Source organism: Podarcis bocagei (assembly GCF_964188305.1).
Source record: "Podarcis bocagei genome assembly, chromosome: 6".
Taxonomy (NCBI): domain Eukaryota; kingdom Metazoa; phylum Chordata; class Lepidosauria; order Squamata; family Lacertidae; genus Podarcis; species Podarcis bocagei.
The window spans coordinates 80,218,422-80,242,342 of record NC_138130.1 but is presented as its reverse complement, the minus strand read 5'-3'; the positions used below and the strand labels follow the sequence as shown (position 1 = coordinate 80,242,342).

The following is a 23,921-nucleotide window of genomic DNA, read 5'->3' as shown; positions in this document are numbered from 1 at the left end:
TTTTTTAAATAAAAAACCCTGGTCTCTTTAAATGATGTTAAGTGCAGAGTACTGTATCCTGTCCTTTACAAGACTCCAATGTATTACACCTATTCAACCAATTAAGAGGGATGATTAAATAATTACGGTAAATAAGCAGTGCATTTTCTCTCTTGAAGATTTGTGAAGTGTTTCTAATTGAATAGTTGCTTTCCTTCTTCCCTTAATGCAAATGTTGTCATCTTCAGAAAGCAAAATGAAAAAAAATTGTTTTAAAGTAGTTGCAACATATATATTCAATATATTGTATTGCAATGTTAAGTTACAGCGATGCAGTTTGAATACAGAAAGGCTTGTTTCCATTCTTCCCGGTTTTCTGGAGAGAGAGGAAAGAAAGAAAACAACTCCTTGGCACTGTTCAACACATGATATGCGCTTACCTTTAAATCTTGTTCAGAACCTGTGAGCACAAAATTAACCACCATATGCAAGATCACATCCCAATATGCCATGCTCAATAATCCTGAATAAGGACTACTTTCCAGTTCTATACTCGCTGATTGAAACAGGATCTCCCCTTCACCCTTCCTTTGCAACCAAGAGCAGAAATGAAAGACACTACACACCGCAGTCTTTCAAATGCTTTAACGTGATTTGTGACTATTGATAAGGTGAGAAAATAAAACCACGGCGTAGCAAAGCGTTCAGGGAATCTCGAATTTGAAGCCAGACATGAGTTCAGTTTCGCCAAGTCTGAGCTGATGCCGGAGGAAGAAGGGGAAACAAGATCCAACTCCCTGAATGGATGGTGGACCCGCCCCCCTCCTTTTAGGCGTCAAAGTTTATCACTGAACAATGCAGAAGCAGCAAGGAGATTGAAAAAGGAGCCGTCAAAAGCAAGGTCAGGTGCAGGGAGCCGAAGTCTCACCAAGAAGAAAGAAAACATTGTTTGAGGCGCGCGAAGGTAATGACGCATTTCCATCTCCCACTTTTGACACCTCCCGACGGGACGGGGGAAGAAAGACCCAGCGCGGATGCCTCTCTTCCTAGAGAAGTGCCTAAGACACCACCACCCGCGCCCACCGACGTGGGGCGGGGAGGTGGAGGCACAGAGCCCCGTCGTCGTCTCCCTTCGGTGCAAACCGGTTGACCTCCCCCCTCCTTCCCGCCACCTCCCCCCGCGGTAATGATTAACAGCCCCGCGGGGAGGGCGAAGCGAGGGGATAAAGGGGGCTTGGCTGGAGAAAGGGGACAGACAACGCCAGCCGGTCCCGCGCCCGCTTCTCGCCGTCGTCGACCTCCGTTTCGGCCTCCCCCATGACTCGCGCCGCGACGCCGGGGCTGCTGCTCCTCCTCCTGGCCCGGGTGCTGCTGCTGTGCCGCCCGCTGGCCGGGCACCCCGGGCAGGGGGAGACCACTTGGTCTCGCTTCGCCCGCCTGCCCTTCGAGGATGAGCTCTTCCTGGACGACACGTTCCCCGACGGCTTCCTGTGGGGGGCGGGCAGCGCGGCGTACCAGGTGGAAGGCGCCTGGAGCCAGGACGGCAAGGGGCCCTCGGTGTGGGACGCCTTCGCGCAGCGCCTTCCCCGGGCCGCCGCCGCCGAGCCGAAGGCGCCGTCGGGGAACGTGGCCAGCGACAGCTACAACCGCGTCGAGCGCGACCTGGAAGCGCTGAGCCTCCTGGGGGTGTCGCACTACCGCTTCTCGCTGCCCTGGGCGCGCCTGCTCCCCAACGGCACGGAGCCCGCCAGCCCCGCCGCCCTGGAGCATTACGCGCGCTTCCTGGCCGGCCTGAGGCAGCGCGGCGTCGAGCCCGTGGTCACCCTCTACCACTGGGATCTGCCCCAGCGCCTTCAGGAGCTCTATGGCGGCTGGCAGAGCCCGGCTCTGGTCGGCTTGTTCCGGGACTACGCCGAGCTCTGCTTCAGGCACTTCGGCGAGCACGTGCGCTTCTGGCTCACCATGGACAACCCTTACCTCGTGGCTTGGCAGGGCTACGCCACGGGCAAGCTGGCCCCCGGCGTGCGGGGAGGGCGGGAGGTGGGCTACCGGGTGGCTCACCACCTCCTCCAGGTAAGGACGCCCAAGGAGAACATGGCTCAGCCGAAGTTCGCCATGAGTTTTGGCCACCGGGGAGAATCATAAAGAGTTGGAAGGGACCCCCCCCCAAAGGTCATCTAAGGCCAGCCCCCTGCAACGCAGCAATCTCAACTAAAGCATCCATGGCCATCCCACTTTTGCTTTAAAACCTCCAGTGAAGGCACATAACCCGAGGAAAGTTGCCAAGGGAGAATGGGGCCTTTCTTCAGTCATCTCCACTTGTGGTCTTTTCCGAGGCAAATGAATGACTGCTGCTGGCTCCTCTTAAGAACAGGGGTAGGGAACCCGTGGCCCTTCCAGTTCAATGTTGCTGGGCTACAGCATCTAACAGGTTGAGCTCCAGTTGCCTCATCCCTGGTGTAGAATTTAAAACAGCATTCCCAAACCTGGTACCCTCCAGATGTTTTGGGCTATAACTCTCCAACCAGCATGGGAATTGTAGGCCAAAACACCTGTGGGTTATTTTTAGTATATGTGCTGCCGAACACCTGTGGGTTATAAGGTTAGGGAAGGCTGATTTAGAGCAAGGGCAGTGCAATCCTAGGCCTGCTTACTCAGAAGCAAGTTCCAGTGTATTCCATGAGTCAGTGTGCGTAAAGGAGTGCAGCCTAAGATTTGCTGCAAGCAGCAGACAAGAGTGAGCAAGGCTCAACTTAGCAACAGGGTATGGCATGCACCTATGGAAACATAAAAGGTAGGATATACCCCACTGCCTTCTAGTCACCCAAAAATTGGAAAAACACAAAGGAGGAAAATGGTCAAGTAAGTACATCTGGCTCTTGAAGATGACCTTCAAGCCTGTTCCAATCCTGCTGTTCTATGAGACTATAACCTTCCCAAATATTAAAGCTCTATAGAAAACAATGGAATTTTTAACATTTCAGGATGCTGGGATTTTTTCCTATAGAACAAACACCTCAACTTCTCCAGCATGTGGAGGACAGCTTGTTTGCTTGTCTTATCAGGACCTATTTAACTAGACTTACCCACTGCCCTTCTGGCACCTCTGGCCAAACACATCTTGCTAACTCCTGAATCACTCACTACTTGTGGCAAATCATAATTGGAACAATCCCAGTTTATTACAGAGCCAAACTTGCTAGGGTGTATTATTGGTGTAAGAGGTTGAACTAGAATGTTTTTATTATTGTCAGTTGCATTAATCTCCCTTCCCCCAAGGAGCTTAGTGTGGTATATCTGAGCCATTCCCCCTATTTTACTATCACAACAACCCTGTGAGGTAGGTTAGGCTAAGAGAGGAAGACTGGCCCATTGTTGCACAGTGAGCTTCATGGCTGAGTGAATATTTGAACTCTGGGCTTCCCAGTTCTAGTTATAAACATTCCCCTGTCCGCACTGGCTCTATGATTAGTTACCACATTTAAATGCTTACAATTGCCTGTGAAGGTGAAAGGTGAGGAAGAGCAAATTCTCCCCACTAAAGCAGCAAGAGCAAAAATAAATGTGTGGGCTTGCAGAAGAATAGTAATGTCAGTCAGTTGCAGATCTTTGCAGTATCCTAAAGAAGTGCAGTACAATGTGACGCATATTTATTCAAATCTAAGTTCTATGCTGGATGAGGCTTGCTTCTTAGTAAGTGTATTTAGGACTGCAGCCTAATTTATTGTGTAATGAGATTCTGTAGGTGACAGAGCGGTTTATCAAAGGCATAGTTGATAAATATAAACATGGATAAAATTGCATTTCATCCAATATTGCAAGGTGAGATGAAAAGACAAACACACATATCTGAAAGCAGCTGTACAATACATTACCAGTAGCATTTATTCTATTTGAAAATGAACAAGCAGGAGAACCCACATGAATTGATTATACTATTAACCATGACCAATTCACAAAAGGAAGATATAATAGTGACGAATGTGTTACAAATACCAACAAGTGCAGTAAAATATGGCCACAGTCACAGTCACAGAATATACATCATCTTAACAGAGACATGAACATTGAAAATAATGTAGTTGTTATTACCGGATGCACAAAAAGCAATCCAGTAGTCCAAATGTAAATTTCACACTCAAGAGATCCATCACTTAGCTAAGCATTTTTAATTTAGTGGGACTTTCTCTTAAACAAATATGTACTGGATTGCAGCCATCTATCCCACCCTTCTCCATCTCTACTCAGAAGTAGATCCTAATTTGTTCAGTGGGGCTTAGTCACAGGAAAGTGTGCATTTGATTGCACCCTTACAGCACAGTCCTCTCTGTGTCTACTCAGAAGTTCAATAGGACTTACTCAGGTTAGTGTATATAGGATTACAGTGCCTTAGTTTTAAAGACCTGCAGTATTTCTTGATACGATTTAAGGTGAACAAGTTCTTGTACGCGGACTGGGATGAGGGCCAAGAGCACTTTCCCAATCAACATCCCTGCTGGCATCAGAGGTTGGCCTGGCAGTGATCTAAGCTCCTGTGGCACTGAGTTGCCTGTGATACATGCCGTATTAAAAGCTGCGCTTGCAGCATCCGAGTCAGATGTGAGTAATTTCTATCAGCATGTCTACCAAAATTGGCACAGTGTGACAGCTTTGAGCACTAGATCATAAGCTTTGTGGTAGATGGGAAGCGATGTAATAATGATGTCGTGGCACATGCTGCTCTGTCAAGCAAAATTGAGAGGTGCCTTTTGCTTAGGGTTAGGCACAGAGAAGAATTTTGGATGTATATATTTTAAGAGGAAAACTATGATGGAAATCTTTGGTCTATTATAAGCCAAGTCCACTGCATCTGAATTGCACCTCAGACTGTAATCCCTCTGTGCCAGGCCTTTTAGTTTTCCTCCCCCATTGTTTCCCCAAAATTTGCAAACTTAGTACTGTAGCCCATATATGCATACAAAAAAGTCCCAGGTATAATACCACACATCTCCAGAAAGGGCTAGGAAAGTTCTCTGGAAAGTTGTGGCTAGATAAGTCAGAGGTCTAACTCTCTAGAATGCTGCTGCTTATGATTCCAAAGAGGAGAAACAGCAGCATCTACCGCAGTTTTCAGAATAAAGTTGAGAGCTGCTTCAAAGATACTTCACTCTGCAGTAAGGGCTTGGAGCCTGAATTACTGATTCTGGAAGTATAGCTTAAAAAATTCTTCCCAACTCAGTAATAATAAGATTCCCAGAATTTCCATAATAAAGGAACCTGTGGCTCTTCAGATGTTGGGCTGTCTTTCTCATCCCTGACAACTGGTGATGCTTGCTGGAGCTGATGGCCCATAGAGTCAAACAGCACCTGAATGGCCACAGGTTACCCATCCTTGCTGTAAACAATGCATGTCCAAAAGCCTTTCAAAACACTGGAATTGCAGGAAGAGCCCATGAATCCCACACATTATTTCAGCTGCTGCTGTCCCTCCCTTGTGAAACTTGTTAGTTTGGGAAATATGCCAAGTGCCAAGAGTCTACCACAGACAAAATAATCTGTTGCCTTTCAAAAATATTGAAATGTCATGTTTTAAAGGTAAATTCAAATTAAAAAAAAATATGGGAAGCAGATTCATTTTGACTACAGCTATTTTTGCCATCCGTGACAAATAATGGAAAGGCATGTTTTTCAGATCTTTTGCCACTTCCTTTAGCAGTTTTTCATTATTTTCTTGAACTGCTGATGAAAGATTGGTTTGTAGATATATCCCCAGATATCTAACAGAAATGCTTAGTGCTGATTACCAGTATCTTCTCCAAGATTAAAATTGGAACTAATCTGATTTTAAAGATTTTTTTTAAAGACAGAAATTAAACTAATTTAGTTAGGACACTGATTCCTTTGGCTATATTAGTGAAAACGTAGCACCACCTGCATATAGATAAATCTTCAAGTCCTGTGTGTCTTACCTAAACCCTGTAATTTTGTTCCATGCCCTCACTGCAATTACTGGGGTTGCTACTGCAAATAAGATGGGGACTGCCATGTCCTTTATGTTAGAGATAATTCTGAAGTCTTCACATTAACTATAATAACTCTTGTTGAAGAAACCATCTAAATAGTTTGAATCCAACTCAAAAACTGATACCCTCTTCTGTGCTGCATTCTATGCTTTCCGCATAGTGGTGCCAAGGTTTATCTGAGATTCCACCCCCTTTCAGATATAGGCATAACAAAGCATTTAAGTACTGCTGTTTGCCAGAAATTGAGGATGCACTTAATGATCCCTCATGAAATTTAGTTATCATTGTCTGTGGGACTTCCATCACTAAGTGATATTTATTTCACCTGCCCACGCAGTTCTCATGATTTTAGCTTTGTGAAGACGTGTTTTCTCACGCACGGTTTCCCCCTCTGCAACTGGTGAAATGGTTCCAAGTGTGCCACATGTTCCATTATGTGAAAATATAGGTTCACATACCAGTGCTCTAAAACCTAGGGGCAAGTAAAGGGAAAGATAGAACATCTTTCTTGACCACATGTATGGGGCTGTTGGGATTGTTCCAGAGCTGGTGTTAAGGGTCAGCATAGTCAAGCATCTGCTGAGGGACCACAACTCAGTGCGGGAGCAACTGGGGAAAGTCTCCTGGACCTGTTACTCCTCCTCACCATTGCAAGCTGGTTGTTCAGCCACCTCTTCTTATTCCGGTCCAGAAAAAGGTGATAGTTGAGCAGTAGATGTCACTTCCTGTTTGCACGTTAGCCGTCTCCCTTGCAAGCAAGCAAGGGGTAACATTAAGTAGGAGTAGTGCAGGGGAAATTGGTGATAATGATGAGGAGATAGACTCTCTGAAGGAAGGGAGCCATGGCTTTTCAGGTTGGTGAGAGACAGATTCCAAAAAGCACATTGCTACCAACAGGTTGTGAGTCTGAATGTGTTCATGCTAGTCAATTCATCCTTCTGAGTCAGAGCAGGATTATAAATGCCTTTTTGACTGGCTTGCCTTTTTGACTGGCTGTTTAAAGAATTGCTCATGGGGGACCAAATGAGGATGGTATACAAAAGTTGGTTCCTTGCTCCCTTTCATTTTGGCCACAAAATGAGCAATGCAGGCAAATGATGGGCATTGGACTAGTAAAATTGTTTGAACCACTAATTTTTGTGGACCTATTTGCACCAGAAGTACTTCGTCCAGTTCTAGCCACTGCAGTTTAGGAAATATGTTGACAAATTGGAACATGTCCAGAGGAAAGTGGCAAAGTTTGTCTTGACTTACTGTTATCGTTTGTTATGAGAGAAACAAGCCACAAGCGCTGGTTCACATGTGCCAGCCTCTGCATGGGAAAGGAAAGAGCACTGCAGGGACTTTAGGGTAGCATACACCAGTATATTGCACATTCTCTTTAAATCATAGCTTAATTTAAACTCTGGTTTAGCATTATGTTTCCCTTCCTCTGAGATATTAGAATGAGAGCGAACAGTTCTGTCCCAAAGGGCAGAGTGGTATTGCTAGCTGTGAGGCTAATTTTCCTTAATTTTAAGTTGAAGGAAGCCAGCTGATTTTATAAGATTTGCTCTCTTATAAATGTTGCACTGTGCTTTGATTGAATGGAGGCCCTAAAGCCACCAAGAGACTTATTGCCATCTAGTTGGTAACACAGATATCTGTTAAGACTGAATACATAATTTCATAAAACAGCAAAAATGAGTAAAATAAAAACGGTTCACTGGGGACTTTCTTTCCCATAGGCTCATGCCAAAGTGTGGCATCTTTACAACGATCATTTTCGTCCTGCACAAAGAGGTAAAGTGTCAATTGCCTTAGGCTCTCACTGGATAAGACCTCTACATATGACTGAAAACAGTATTCACGAATGCCAGAAATCTCTTGACTTTGTGCTGGGCTGGTTTGCTAAACCTATATTTATTGATGGAGACTATCCCCAGAGCATGAAGAGTAATCTTTCCTCTGTGCTGCCTGAGTTCACCGAAGCAGAGAAGAAGTTTGTCAGAGGGACAGCCGATTTCTTTGCTCTTTCGTTTGGGGCAACGTTGAGTTTCCATCTCGTGGATACTGGCATGTTATTCCGCCAGCTGGAATCGCTAAGCCTAAGGCCTCTGCTTTACTGGATAAGCAGTGAATATAACAAACCAGAGATCTTCGTTGTGGAGAACAGCTGGTACGTTTCTGGTAACACTAAGACCGATGACTCCAAGTACACGAATTATCTTAAAAATTTCATTATGGACACTCTGAAAGGTAGGCTTGTAGATGGTATTCTTGTCACCATTATTATCCTGGCACAAGTTAAGGGAAACATTATCCTCACATTCATTAAATAAGTTCTGCAGAGGCTAAAACCCAGTGAGTCTTTAAACATTTATCCAGGTGTTCATTACAGAGTGAGGTTCCAAAAGAACGGGATTTGCTTGCCTCTGCGGTTGCCAAGTGCTTTCCAACAAGTTTGGATAATGTTTCTTTGGTTACAGCAAAAAGTTAAGCTGGTTGCTTAATATAACTTCATGATGTTTGTACTCTTGGCTATGAGGCTTGCAGGAGAATCAGGCAGGAGATACCCAATGATTAGTTTTAATGCGTCAGATAGCTGAGTAAATATTTGCTAGATAAGAATATATACCAAATCTCTCTCTCTCTTTCTCTTTCTCTGGTGTGTGTGTGTGCATATATAATTTCTGTAACTCTCTGGCAATGACCTTAAGAGTCTCTTCTCAGGCTGCAAGAATTCATTCTTCCTGTAATGAAGAAATGAAAATAACTGTTGGGAGTACTTATTCTGCTTTCACAGCTGATTTACAAAGCTGTGTCTCAGTTACATATGTCCTTATTTTTATATGAATATGGAAAGGGGCTTGAGTGTTGGAAAATGCATCAGATGGTAGATACAACTTCTCTTTTTAGCAACCAAGCAGCACATTCTGGCCCCCATGGAAAACGGGGTTTGCTTTATGCCTGTGTTGGTTTTTATTTTAAAACAACTTTGATGAAAGACGTAAAATAAGTGGCAAAACTTTTATCAGCTCAACTTTACATTCACTACAGAGTGTTGTCTTTATTGTTTGCAACACTTGCTAGTTACTTTGGGACGGTCATTATTTTGAAGTAGAGTAGTATTTTAATTAAGCATGTAAATAATTAAGTAAAAGTTCTGTCTTGCTTTTCTGCTTACCTTGAAAACCCTAAATATCTTGGGTCTAGGTCACCTGACTTTGTCCTCTCATACCATGCTGCCTGCTCTCTAAGATGCCTGGGAGAGGACAATTTCCATGTCCTGTGTGTGGCTGAGGCAAGGTTGTGCAGGATGAGAGAAGAGCCTTCTTGGTGGCTGCACCAATATTCTATAATACCTCTGAATACCTTATATCAGTGCTTTTTTTCTAAAAAAAAATATGTTTTGGGGTACTCTCATTTTGACTCAAGAAAATCACCATTTTATGGTTCAAATCGGGAAAAATAAATACAGCAAATGGACAGAAGTAGAAAGAACATGCATTACCTCATACTACATAGCTGACACATGAAACGCTTGCTTCTGTCCGAGACTCAGGAAACACAGGGAAAGGAAATGAGGTTGCCATTGAGGGTAGCAACGGAACTGACGATTCACCATGCTATTCAACGGACCACACTAGAGAAGAAACTAAAATTTTAATTTTTTTAAGTTTCTTCTCCCGTTAGATTCAGAAAATGTTTAGGGGTATGCATACCCCTACGTCCGCCCCAGAAAAAAGGACTGCCTTGTATTCTGATCTCCATTTCCCCTTCTTTCTTACTGTTCCCACTGACTGGTTAAACTTTCCTGTTCTTGAAGCATTTGCCTTGTCAGACATTATTGATAGATTGGGTAGAACCCCATTTTGGAATATTTTTATCTGTTGTGTCGGTTTTTGTGCTGTCATTTGATTTCTTTAGTGGGATTGTTTTGTTTTTAAATGTAAGCCACCCTTAGGTGATGCAAATGCACTGGAAGGACAGGGTTCAAGTTTCCTAAACAAATAAGTAATGCAATTTCAAAAACAAAACAAAACACGCAAATGATTTATAAAAGCTTTTATATACCACTCTCTCATAAAACATCAGGGCAGTGTGCAGCAGTACAGAACCATCATTAAAATGACTGGGACTTGAGAAAATTTCAAACAACTGTATGAATAAGTCTTTAAGAGACACCTGAAAGTCAAAAGTAAGGGTACCTGCCCAATCTCTGCTGGAAGTGTTGTGCAGCATGGGACTTGATAGAGGTCAGTTGGGCTTCTGAGATGTGGGAACCAACTAAATTATATAAAACAATTAACAGTTTTGTTACACCATTTTTGTAGAAGAAGTCACAACGAGTGAAAATACATCCTTTTATGGAGGTACCTGCTCGTTTAAAAGTGCTGTATTCAAAAGCTTCCAGGCATTGCATTTTCCATCAGAAAAAATACCATGGGACCAATTCAGGTGCCCACTGGGATGTAGTGGAGGGATCCTTAGGCTATTTAGGCCATATCTGCCTGGCAATATTAACACCATAGCTTGATAACCACTGAGCAGGATATGTAAGTGGTAGCATTTTTCTTAACCACAAACAAATCTGTTTAAGTGCAGTTGTTCAAATGTGTGCAGATGGGTAAGTGAGGTCATCTTATTTTTGTTGTTTTCTCCTCAGCTGTCAGGTATGATGGAGTTACTGTCATCGGGTACACGGCTTGGTCTCTCATGGATGGCTTTGAATGGCTCAGGGGCTACAGCGTTCGAAGGGGTCTGTTTTACGTTGACTTTCAAAGTCAGGATAAGAAACTGATGCTAAAGTCTTCAGGAATGTTTTACCAGAAGGTGATAGAGAACAATGGCTTCCGCCCAGTACCAGAAGACCAGCCCATAGAAGGGACTTTCCCCTGTGGTTTTGCTTGGGGGGTTACCGAAAGCTTTCTTCAGGTAAGCCAAATGAGAGAGCAAATCACTTCCTCCAATTTTCCTGTAGCACAGGTGAAATAATAATATTGTCTTTGTTTCGTTCCTAGACATGTGTTCTAATTGGGGCCGTAGGGCCTCCCCTCTGACAAACATCACAGTTTGGGCATGTTTGGGTGCTATATTTTGGGCAGAACTCTCAGTGTGTGGGTGTCTGTGTGTACGCATCTTCCCCATTCCGTTGTGCCCCTCTGATTTAAAGCAACCACCCCCACAGATTTGTTCTTTTCAGGGACAGATCAGGCAGCGGTGGTAAGGTAACACAATCAAATGAAAACATGTTGCAGCCTTGTTAATTCTTACTTCTTCCTTAGAGGTAGGCCGTACACACAGGACTTCTGTGGGCTTTCCCAGCACATATCGGGTTCCAGTGAAGGGAAGGGGGGGGGAATTCATTGTTCCTCATACTGTGTGTCAATCAATTTTGACGGCTCGATATTTGTCCTTTGAGCTATTGAACAGTCTTCTATGACATTAGCATAGTAAATTAGAACAATGTCATTAAATATTAAGTTGGTTAAAATTAGCATGTCACTTATTTCTAAGCCGCATCTTATTTCTAAGCTGCTGTGATTTATTTCGGTGTACTTTAGTGCACGGCAGACACATTTCCCATAAATCGTTTGGACGTCACCTTAAAAGTATTCTGAGCTCCCTCTGTTTTTAAAACGGATTGGTTCCTGAAAGATTTATTGCATATCTAAATCATTTGTTGATTCAAACTTTAGATACTCCATAAAGCAGAGATAGCTAACATGGAGATCTCCAGATGTTGACTCTCAGGTCCCTCATCCTAATTATTATTATTATTATTATTATTATTATTATTATTATTATTATTAGGTTACTTAACTTGTTTGCTTGTGAGTTTACACACTTTGGACAAATTGAATCTGCTTCTCCCTCTCTTTCCAGGTAGATACCACACGGTCCCAGTTCATTGACCCTAATGTTTATGTTTGGGATGTCCATCATACAAAGAAGCTGATTAAAGTTGATGGAAGGGGTGTTCCAAATCGCAAACCTCACTGTGTTGATCTTCCGGCTCTCAGGCTCCAGATTTCTTTACTTCAGGAAATGCATGTCACACACTTCCATTTTTCGCTGGTGTGGCCTTTGATTCTCCCTCTAGGTAATGAATCTTACATTAACCACACTCTTCTGTTTTACTATCAGTGTTTTGTCAGCGAATTACTCAGAGTCAATATAACTCCTGTCGTTGCTTTGTGGCAACCCATGGGTGAGAACCAAGGGCTTCCTCTTCCTCTCGCTGAGCATGGAGGATGGGAGAACCGGCAGATCGTGGACGCTTTTGTTGAGTATGCCAGGTTCTGCTTTAAAAAACTTGGCCAGTATGTCAAATTTTGGATCACAATGAACGAGCCTAGCGATGACAACTTGACATACAAAGGAGCCCATAACCTGTTGAAGGCCCACGCCAAGGCATGGCGCCTGTACGATAAAACATTCAGGAAGACTCAGAAAGGTAAAATCTCAATTGCCTTCCACGCCATCTGGGTCGAGCCCTTTTCAAAAAACGATTACAGTGCAGCCAGACGAGTTTTGGAGTTTAAGATTGGCTGGCTTGCTGAGCCTATCTTTGGAAGTGGTGACTACCCAGATGTGATGAGGCAGTGGCTTCACCGGAAAAACAGCCTAGGCTCCCATTATTTGCACTTGCCTTATTTCTCGGAGGCAGAAAGAAACCTAATACGTGGTTCGTTCGACTTTTTCGCCTTGAGCCACTACACCACGTCTCTCGTAAGCGCCATAAACGAAGACCCCGCCAATTATGACCACCTCCTTGAGGTCCAAAAGCAAAATGACATCACTTGGGTGAAGTCACCTGCCAGAACTCCAGTGGTGCCCTGGGGGTTACGCAAGCTCCTCGCATGGGTCAAGGATAAATATGGCGACATCCCAATCTACATCCTAGCCAGTGGAATTGATGACGGGCAGAAACCGGATCGAGACAAACTGAGAATATATTACATGGAGCGGTATGTCAACGAAGCCTTGAAAGGTAAGAGTCCTGCGGAAATGCTTATGTTCCTCAAGACCAACGTTTCTTGGTGTGTTTTCTGGAATGCTGTGTGTGATATGTAATAGCAACTATCAGTGCTTTTTTTCTGGATGGCAGACACAGGGGTACGCATACCCCTAAACATTTTGTGAATCTTTGTACTTTTGTCCATTTACTGTATCTATTTCCCCCGATTTGAACTATAAAATGGTGATTTTCTTGAGTCAAAATGAGAGTACCCCTAAGCATACTTTTTTAAAAAGGAAAAAAGCACTGGCAACTATTATGTGTATACCCTGCCTTTTCCCCTGACAGGGAAAATAAGAGAAGCTAAAATATAGGGGGTGAAATATTTGTAATAAACGTTAACAGAATTAAAACTGTGTGCGTAATAAAAACATACAGAGAATTACAATAGAAACAGCACCAGCCCTTTCATTAAAAAGCAGTCAGTTCCCAAAAGCCTGTTGGAATTAGGAGGTCTTCACCTGCCAGCTGAAGGACAACAAGGAGGGAGACAGTCTAACTTCTCTAGAGAGAGAGTTCCAAAGTCTGGGAGCAGGAACTATGCTTTGAAGATAACTGGAAATCCAGTTTTCAGCAACTGGATGAGGCCATTGCCTCTTATAAGGGACGGACTAATTAATACATGTTGATACCCAGAGCACATGCATAGTACATTGTGTGTGTCCCAAGGCAGTGTTTGGAACTCAGTGCCCTTCTGTCTGCTGTTGCTGAGAAAAAGATAGTTGCATGTTGTTGCCATGAATAGTCACCAAAGGCTTTCCTCCCCCTACCCCCTGTGAAATTAAGCTAGCTTAATAACAAAATAATGAAGGGTAAGAAGCGAGAGCCACTGTGCAGGGCCTGTTCCTTGTGATGAGATAGAGGCCGAAGGTATGCGAATTATTATTGCATTAACTAGATGGTAATGAAATATTTGTGCTGTGTTTTTCTTGGCGTTTCATCTGTTTGTAGTGGATTTTTAATTTCACGAATGTTTGTTTTATTTTGTTGTAAGCTGCTATGGGGTTCAGTTTTAGAGCAAAAAAAAAGCAGGATTCATATGTTCTTATAAATAAACAAACTAATACCGCCATCACAGATGGGTTTCTGTGGTATTGCAGTGTCAGTGGAGGGCAAGGTTACATGCAGTTAAGGCCATCGTTCAGTGCCATAGCGATTGTCGTAGCCTGCCAATAGCTTTTGGATGCAGAAAGTATCAGTTAAAAGACTCTTGAGTGCTGGAGATCTGCTCCCTGACATAGTAGACAGTACTGGGCTCAACAAGACAATGGCCCCTAAAATTATAAAGTGGTACCTCGGGTTACAGTGGTACCTCAGGTTACAGACTCCGCTAACCTAGAAATAGTACCTCAGGTTAAGAACTTTGCTTCAGGATGAGAACAGAAATCGTGCTCTGACAGCGTGGCGGCAGCAGGAGGCCCCATTAGCTAAAGTGGTGCTTCAGGTTAAGAACAGTTTCAGGTTAAGAACGGACCTCCAGAACGAATTAAGTTCTTAACCCGAGGTACCACTCTACACCACAGCCACATCAATAGCATACATTTAAAGCACTCATGTGCCCCTTTAACTACCATGGCCTCCCCCCCACCCCAAGAATTGGGGCTGGGAATTGTAGCTCTGTGAGGGGGCTCCTTTCAGCTCTGAGCACCCCAACAAACTACGGTTTTTAGGATTGTTTGGGGGAAGCCATGACTCTCAAAGTTGAATGGGAGAGCTTTAAATGTATGTTGTGACGGCTACAGTTGTAGATCAGGGGTGGAGGACCACTGGCATTCAGACCAGGTCTGGCACACAGTGTCTTGCGATCCAACCCACAGTTTTCCTTCTGTTTGTTTGTGGCAATTAAGTTTACGTGTGTGTTTCATTTGCACAAATGGCACCCTTTTCTCTAATACTTAATTGCCAAGCAGGCAAACTTAATTGTCAAGGAGGGAATGGCAGCTGGGAAGTAAAGGTGGGAGAGAGAGAAGGAGGGAGGGAGAAGGGGGAATGGGAAAAAAGAGAAAATGGGGGAGGGGGGAGAAAGAAAGCTTTTTTTAAGGAAAGAGCTGGAAGATGCAGTGGATGGGGTTTGCAAATCAGTGTCTGTGTGTGTGCAAATGAATGGGTTTTTATGAGTGTGGGTGTGTGTGTGAGAGAGAGAGAGAGAGAGAAAGAGAAGAGAGAGAGAGAGACTAGTGGGCTCTGAACCACCCAGATACTTTTAAGTGGAATTGGACTTTCGTTTTTAAAGATCGAGATGCCTAGAGTTTATATAACATATACTGGTATGGTGGACTAGCGGTAAAACAAACATGGCACTAATTTGTTTTTCTTTGTCCCCTCTGTGTGTGTGTGCATTTTGTTTGTATGTGTGCTCTGTTTTGCAGCCTACACCTTGGATAATGTTAACCTCCGTGGCTATTTTGCCTATTCTTTCAGCGATAGGGGTGATCCTAGATCGTATGGACTCTATCGATATACAGTGAATCAATATGAGCCAAAGTCTTCCATGATGCATTATAGACAGATTATTGACAATTACACCTTTCCTGGCTCGGAAACCGCTGGCTTGCTCTGCCTCAAGGAGCTTATTCTGTGCCCAGAATGTGACTCGTTGCAACCCAGGAGATCTTTGCTTGCTTTCATTTCTTTTATATTGTTTTCTTTCATTGTTACTGTATTTCTGATCACTTACTACTCCAAGAAGGTCAATAGAAGGCATGAATACGGCTTTCCTGCAGCTCATTGTCCTTCATATGCATTTCCTGGGGGAGCTCAGAAATAATTATACACCCGACTGTGATTATTGTTGCACCATGAAATCATTCATGCTGCCCAGTGCTGTGGAGCACTAAATGTGAAAATGGATTGTACCCACGAAGCTTGTGTGACTCCTTTCTGTATTAGCACTTTAGGTTAGCAGGCTCCCCCCCACCCAATTTGCTGGTGGTGTAGCACCCATCCCCTGATCCACTGAGGGAGAGTCATGGTGAGAATAATGCTTCATGCATAGTGAGGTCAATGCAGGCCTCATTGAACAGACTGAATGTATTTTTCGTTGAGGATAGGGGATGTTCTAACTTGAGTTTAATCATACCTGATATCTTGAAATTTAGCGTTTCTTCTCTGATGGTGAATTTCTAATTCCATCCTAGATAATCCCTGTTTCTTTTAGCTGAAGGACTAAAATTAGTCTGATCATTTAATTCACTTAGACATACGTTGTATTTTGGGTAGATGTGAGTAGGGTTTGCATGTAACACTAAACCATGTTTTGGCATTTATGATAATGTACCCACCTCCCCGCCCCCACTTTACACTACCCCCCTTTACTCCAGCAATGAGAAGAGTGGCAGATTCCATTTCGAAACCCTAAACTGTGGTTTAGCTTAACTGCTGCTGGTTAAAACAATGGCTTAGCATTATGTCCAAACCAACGTGGTGGATCGTAAACATTTGACTGCTAAGGCCTTAGAATGAAATTATTTTTTTGTCTAGTCTAAGACTCTTAGGCTCTGGTCATACCAAGGATAGATTCAGCGACTGGCTTTGAGCAGTTTCACTCTTCATCTGAATAATGCCCCCACCTTTGAACATGGAGCTAGTTTTTAAAGATGGATTCTGATGGCAGGAAAATGGCACTCGTATCTGGAATCTGTTTATAGCTTCATGTTGATGTATGGCTATACCATTCCAAATTAATTTAAGGAGATGAGACAAGAGCAAGAGTGAAAACAAGTAAATGCATTTTTTTCTAGAAAGAGGAGAGCTTCGTAGCCAAAGCGGAATTGCTAAAGTGAGATGCGATTTTGATATTCTAGTGCTTTGATGTTGATTTATATGTATAAAAGGCAGCAGCTGATGCCATGATACTGCCTGTCCTTTGATTTGCTAGTATTATTGTCACACTAAGGGATTGTGGCCAGTCTGTGTTTTACTTTACTTGACCTGAAGGGATTGTGTTCTTGTAGGAAAGCAATGCAAATGGTTTCTGGTAGTTGGGGGTGGCTTCACTCAATAAAGGTAAGTGACAGCCAGGAGGATTTAAAAGGTCATAAGTTTTAGACAATAAGAAAAGGTCAGTAACTGAGAATTGTTTTGGTATTTTCAAGCAACAAATGGGAGTTATATCCTGACTATTTTTGCCCTTGAATTGGGCAGCTATATTAAAGTAAGAAAAATGAAATAGCAGCCATAAATCTCATGGCACGAAGAAACTTATTTTTTTTTTCTAGAAACAGAACCAAATAACTGCTGTCTTTTATATTTTCCAAGGAAATGCTTCTACTGTATCTCCCAGTACCCCTTTATGCACTTAGGTTTATTTTCACCTAGCACCCAATTTAAGGCAGCTGTCCCGTAAGTACATTTACTAGGGACAAAGCCCACTGAACACAGTGGGGTTTACTTGCAAGTAAAGATGCCTATTATTTTGCTGGAAGTGTTCGTATTCTGTCTGTCCGTGATCTCTCAGCATGCATGAGAGGGCATGCCTTCAGCCAAATTTTATTCAGAAGTACAAGGTTTGAGGCAAAAGGTTGTTTCCAGTTCTGTGCAAAAGGCGTTTGACTGGTGCAGTGGGATTTCCCTTTCCTCTCCCTCTGTGCCCCCCAAAATTTGTTCCAAAGGATCCTCCAGTTTTCTGAAGCAGACTGTGAAGATGCATGGGGAGCTGCAGGGGATAAGAGGAGGCAAAAACCCTTTGTGTAAGTGGAACAGCAGTGTTGGATACAACCCAACATTTTCATTACATTACAAGTTGAAGTTCTCAGACTCTGCATATGGGATTCAGCACCGCATGCTTGAATTTTACTCTGCAGATCACTGCTACAGTTTTCTATTTGGCACATTGCGAGGCAGTGTTTTTCACTGTGCAATGAAGTGCTGATTGATCGGTAACATGAATAGTTGCGGTGTCCCTACAGTTTAACATTCTAGGGCTCGGAATGTGAGCCTGTGTTGAGACTGTACATTTAGATACACCCTAAACCTCTGACACTCACAAGCACAGCCTGATAACTGTTCCAGGAAAGGAAAAAACGGTAAGGGAAGATGTGATTGCTAGACAGTGAAAGATCCATATTCCAATCGCTGCTGAGTTAGCCTAGCAACCACTTGGCATTTTCTCATCACCATAAGAAGGAACTAATTTGTGCATGTCCTCACAATCTCAATGAACACACAGAGAGGCAGTGGTTTGCAAAGTTACTTCTAGACCCATGACGAAAAAGATGGACAGCCCTCTCATCTTGAGAAGGCATCTTGTGATCGCAGGCTGAGAAAGAAACCATTTTGAGTGATGTGATTATTAACCAACAGACAAGCAAATATAAGATAATGTGACAAGATTTTATCTAGCTCAAACTGCCATCTATGTGTACATAACTTTTTGAGATTGCAAGGAACTTGCAGTGAGGCTAATACCTGTGCAGATTTCCATTGTACAGAGGATTTAGCTACTTATGCAGAGCTCTTTGAAATAAAATAATGTATTTACTCAAATCTAATGCTCACCTTTTTTGGCCAAATTACGTTGTGGAAATTAAGGGGTGCATTAGATTCGATGGCACATTTACATTCGCCAGAAAATCCTTTTTTGGGTTTCAAGGTTCTGAAAATTGAGGTGCGCATTAGATTCGATGGCGCATTAGACTTGAGTAAATACAGTATAGCAGTGGCTGATAACATGTAAACATTTTTATGTAGATTAGATACATGAAAAACAAGACATTTTATGCATCAAGATTCCAGGAGTTTGGGCTTGGCTCACCTTCAGTGGAATAAGCCCAGATTGTGGCTCTCAGTGTGCCAGGAAACATTCAGCACACTGGGCTGAGGTGAGCTGGCAGTTGACATCAATTCAAAATACCTGGCCACCATGCAGAAATTATTTCTCTCTAAAGCAGCTTAAGTTCATTTCAGCTCATTCAACAAAGTTTGTATGAATCAGTCTTTGATGATGATAATAATAAAAAGTTCAGAAACCACAATTTCATATGATGCCTTAGCAGGCAAAATGTATGTGCTTTCAGCTAGTCAAAACAGCTTTTGAATAGGAAAAAAACGACAGCTCTGCCTTGCCACTTATTGCCCATATGAATGTGACCCAGTTCCCTGCCTGTTGCAAATAGCACATTTCCCCCCAATATTTATTTGTAAATTATGAATTCGCACTTTTCTGTGAAGTGCACCCTATAGATATGTGTTAGATGGATGGATGGAGAGTGCAAACAGATTTTATTTTTTATGAAGCACCGTGGATTATTTAATAAAGTAAGTGGTATGTAAAGATTAATGGTTTTTCTTTTTTGATATTTCAAATCTGCATGCAATGTAGTTGACTCTGTGCACTTTCAAAAACTATGTTATTTGTCAATAAATGTACATTGAATGCTACCTTCTTAAAAACTATAACACTTAAAAGTATATTTTTGTCCAGAATATTTTTGTGGAATTGATAGTTTTTATGGAATGTATGACAATAGATAAGTTAATTGCAAGTTAACAATTGTATGTTGTGTTTATTACCTTGTTTATAAATTGTGCTTTAACAGTTGCCTCTTTTAAACAATCAGATTTATTTTCTTTGCACTGTTGCAGTTTGACCATCTTCTCTGGTTCGGCCAGGTGGTATTTCTAGATTTATAACCCTGGATATCTTGAAGTATTGGGTGCTTAAGATCAGTTGTGCCCAGTAGGCTAACCCTGGAATTTTTTGATCTGAGTGGGTTCTCAGGTGTAGGAAGCATATGATATCACTTTCTGAGGGTGGAGAGACCAGTGATTTCAGAGACCCAATACTGGCCTCACTTTCCCCATCACCCCAGAAACATCCATGGATTTTGCCTCACAAATGTTATCATTGTTTGCTTCCCTCCCATTGAGATGGAAACTGAAAAAAAGAAAAGGAAGGAGGATTTCAAGGTTGCTACTTCTATCTTGCAGGGCTTTTGAAGGCCGGTTATTTTAGTTATATTAAATTTAACAGCCATCCCTGACATTGGGCAGAGTGAGGCTGCTGCATCAGGTGACAGGTGCTGGAAAGCGGGGATTGATGGTGAGTGTTGGAGGACAGCTCCGTGTGGCATAGAGCCTGCCCTGTATCCTGTAATCTGCCCTGTTGGAGGAACTGGCCCATTAGCAGTTTTGAGGTGAGATTCATCTGTTAGTCTGGTTGGCTTCTGTATGTGGAATAGTGGTGGTGGTGGGTTGTTCGTGTTTTATTTTGCCCTAGCCAGCAAATATCTGGGACACCTTGTGGGTCAGATGTTTGAGTCCCACTCTGCACAGACAATCTCTTATTTCCCAAGTCTCTGTAACATGCAGACCAACTCTTGGTGGCATCCTGCAGAATGTGAGGGACGGCTATGAGAAACACATTCTGGAACATGAACTTTGGCACAGACTACTTTACCCCATGCGGCCTTTAGGCTTCTCTTCAGCTATCCTATGAATGAATAATTGGAATTAATAGTTAACTGGAAAGTCAAGAAGATTTTTAGGTTTAAAGATGAAGGACAATCTCCTGTGGTTTCTCTCTCTCTCTCCCTCATCTCAAACTTCCTGAAATGCTTCTGCTTCCCCCTAGCCACATGACTCCACCTATCAGAAACTCTTGCTGTCATTCCCAAAAACCCACAAATATTCATGTAAGGTAAGTTCTATCCATCTTCACCCCTGCAATGTGCCAGCCTCACTTTTACGTCTTAAATGCTGAACCTGAGAGATGTGCACGAGTTTAATGTTGTTAACCAGTAACATTTCTGCAGGGTATGTGACTGGATATCACCTTTCACACAGTTCCTGAGGATGCTTCGTTATATTACTTTAATACCCTGCCTCATTGGAAATATGGTACTCTTGATTTGCTCCTGGCTGATGCAAGAGATCTGTAGTTAGATGCACCCAGGTATAAATTCAGTGTAAGTTTTTAAGGAGTGTGACACACATGAGCCTCAGGAATGTTACATGGCTTGCCTTGGTTTGGGCATCATAGAATCATAGAATCCTAGAGTTGGAAGAGACCACAAGGGCCATCGAGTCCAACCCCCTGCCAAGCACTTTATTAGTTCTCTCCATTTCCAAAGTTCAGAGGTGAACACCAGTCTTTATTTAGCCAAAGCATCACCATCCACACATAAGAGGAAGGTATCAGTGCGCTCAAGAGAAACCCAATATTTGCAAAAGTACAGAAAATATTTAGGTGCAGGGGAGCCTAATGGGGAGATGCCAAAACCTGCCCAGTACGGACTAAGCTACTCATCCATGGAATGCTGATTGACATCCTTGGATTTTTTAGTGGGAAAACGGTTGGAAGGGGAATGGAGTATCCTGGGAAAAAGCACAGGAGACTGAGCAGGTGCATGCCACACTGGAACATTTTGTTACAAGTCCAGCTTGTTTAAGTTCCAGCATCAGCTGGAAATGCTATTTTCTATTTTGACAGGCAGACGTTCAATGCTTCACAGAGGCGATTGGTCTGAAACCACTATTCTATCAAGTGTGCACACGCATGCATAGGACACAGGAGCCCCACACTTTCAGCTCCTGTAGCTGCCGTCTCCTCTTTCCCAGCTTCATCATCCACTGAGAAGATCGGTGCATCTAATACGGCTTTGTAGCCTTTGGTTACTCATGAGTGAAGGAATTTCTGCATTAGTTTGTGGATAACTAGCTAGGAGCTTTGCAAGCTCCCTGTTTTTAATCAAGAAACATGTATAAATTATGTGTTCCACACGCAACAGCCTGAGGGAAATGCTAGCTCTGGAAGAACTAATACATGTTTGTAAAACTATACCATCACAATCTCTTATGGAAACCTCTAAGGAGCTGGTTTCATTCTACGATGCATCAGTTTCAAATGGGCTTTGTTGTTTTCTGATTCTTGCCATGCCATTGTTCATACATTACGTCCCAGGTCTCACTAAAGGGCTTTTCACAGCTGTGTATTTGACTCGCAGCATCTCCTTGCAATGGACTTGTACAAAATGCAGGTGTGAACTTCCTTTTCTGGTGGTGGTTTCTTTGGGTCGAAAATCACCAGGGTTGGGGCTGCTTGAGGCTTCCCTATTCGGCTGAAAGCTGTGTGCGGATGTGTGTGTGCACCATTGGAAAAAGGCAGCTGCCACAGGTGGCAGATGTTTCTGGGACATGACAGGAAATGGTAGCACGTTGCTGGAGTTGTCTGGTGCATGGCCTGCTGGGAACCCCTTCACCTCACCTGCTGTGCTCAGCCTGCTGTGGGGTAGAAGTTGCTGTCCCATCAGAAGTGTTGAGGTAAGATTTGACTGTCAGCCCATCTGGCTTCAGTACATGAAAGAAGTGGGGTACCATCCTGTCTTTTGCCCCTGACAGCAAAACATCTCAGGTCTGTCCTGAATGGGAGCCTGAAATGTTTGAAATCCCACCCCCCACAGCCTTCCATGTGCTCAATGCTTCTCAGTGCCCCACACTGGCTGCTTTCTATATTGGGGGAAAGCACGGCATCCCATTCCCCCAAGCTTCTGCATCTTAAACACACATAGATTCAGCAGGTGATGCTTTTGCTTGCCTGGAGATGCAGTGATGAGAAAGGACTGGCCTCTTAAAATTTCTGCTTCCCACGCCTCTTTTTTTTACAGCCAGCCTGAAAAAGAGTGGGGAATTCCAAGAGCCACACCACACATTGCTGGGACAGGGGATTTCTAGACTAGAGGTTTGTAGATGTTTCAGCAAGCAAAGGAGTCAAACCGAGCAGCACTTATTATTCTCTGACCTTGTACTACCCTGGCTGCTTATAAGGTTACTCCTCCCCAACTTCTCTTGTCCGCCAGATGGAATTTGTTCGTGTCTATGAGTGCAATTTGATATACTGAGAGGAAGATGAGTGCTTTGGGGAAATACGTTAAATATAAGGTAAGTAGATGGGTTATTGACTATTATAAAGGTTTGTATCCAGACTTGTGGTGATCAGAGTTTCACTCGTATTGCTTTGCTGGAAGGGGAGGCAGTTTCTCCTGCTCCCCTTTGAAAATTTGCTTTGGAGGGTTTAGCGTCTTCTGCAACATCCTGGGAGGTGGTACTGCCTCCCTCCTTCCTCCAGTGAGAGTCTCGGCTTGCTTGGATTCCCATTTGCAAATGGGAGGCGACGTCTGGGTCTAACTCTCTATAAAAACAAATGCAACAGCAGACACTGGTATATAACCATAACTTGAATATCTCAGCAGGTTTGGGGCCACTGCAGGAAAGGCACATCACTTGAAAAGTGATGCAGCTGATCAGATCAAACACTGCACAGCTTCCCCAAGAATCCTGAGATTCAGAAGGCAGCAAGATTTGTAAGTAAAAGTGGGGCAGTCCCCTACAGAAGGAGCCTGTTGAGAAAAGTAAAAAATAAATAAATGCGGGGATGTTTTTAACATAAGGTAAGCCTTAATTTTTCAGTGATGTACCTAGCACACTTAGAATAAAGTGGTAAAAATGGAAACTGTGCGAAGCTTGTGTCTTAAATAATTGGAGGAATATAGCAGTACTCTGTGGTGTATGTTGACAAGTCAAGCAGGGATGGGTGAATCTGTCATTTTTAGTTTCTCTCAGTTTCTTAGTTTTTCCCCAGTCTTAAGTTTAGCTCTCCACTTTTCCACATCAGTTAGCAATTCTTTTTGAGAAAAGTCCTGATGAAAATTCATCAGCATATATATATATATTTTGCGCATTTCTCCTAACACACACATTTTTGTATGTCATTACATCTAATATAATGGATTGTTGTGTTATTTTGACTAATACATTCATTTACACTGCTACAAACTAGTAGATTGCCTTCTTTTTAGAAGGCAATGCAAAACTTTTCTGAACCAAAACAGCTTCAGAGGATCTCTGCAATCAATATTGCTTTTACTAGATGTAAAGCAAAGTTTATAAGTGATTTTACTTCATTGTTTTGATTCCACCCCTGCCCCTGAAAAAGAATCAAA

The 23,921-nt window shown here is 43.0% G+C and overlaps 1 protein-coding gene across 3 annotated transcripts; it reads left to right on the top strand.

Annotated features, from left to right (window-relative positions):
• Nucleotides 1–496: 496 nt before the first annotated feature.
• Nucleotides 497–23,861, top strand: KL (klotho). Of its 3 annotated transcripts, XR_014009072.1 has the most exons (6): nt 497–2,052; nt 7,709–8,219; nt 10,630–10,898; nt 11,850–12,957; nt 20,555–20,620; nt 23,172–23,861. XR_014009072.1 is itself a non-coding variant. In XM_081197901.1 (5 exons), exons 1-5 carry the CDS (start codon nt 1,297–1,299, stop codon nt 20,560–20,562), a joined length of 2,652 nt encoding a protein of 883 aa, XP_081054027.1. In that variant the 5' UTR covers nt 497–1,296; the 3' UTR covers nt 20,563–20,948. The 3 variants fall into 3 exon arrangements, 2 of the variants coding, with proteins under 2 accessions (XP_081054027.1, XP_081054026.1); XM_081197901.1 differs by lacking the exon at nt 23,172–23,861 and having other exon boundaries at nt 20,555–20,948; XM_081197900.1 differs by lacking the exons at nt 20,555–20,620; nt 23,172–23,861 and adding an exon at nt 15,354–20,162.
• The last annotated feature ends 60 nt before the right edge of the window (nt 23,862–23,921 follow it).

Bases quoted from the DNA above. Each gene is read 5' to 3' on its own strand.
- KL (XM_081197900.1), top strand. From the start codon at position 1,297: ATGACTCGCGCCGCGACGCCGGGGCTGCTGCTCCTCCTCCTGGCCCGG. The intron at 2,053-7,708 runs GTAAGGACGCCC...TCTTTCCCATAG, and splicing joins TGGCTCACCACCTCCTCCAG to GCTCATGCCAAAGTGTGGCA. The intron at 12,958-15,353 runs GTAAGAGTCCTG...TCTGTTTTGCAG, and splicing joins TGTCAACGAAGCCTTGAAAG to CCTACACCTTGGATAATGTT.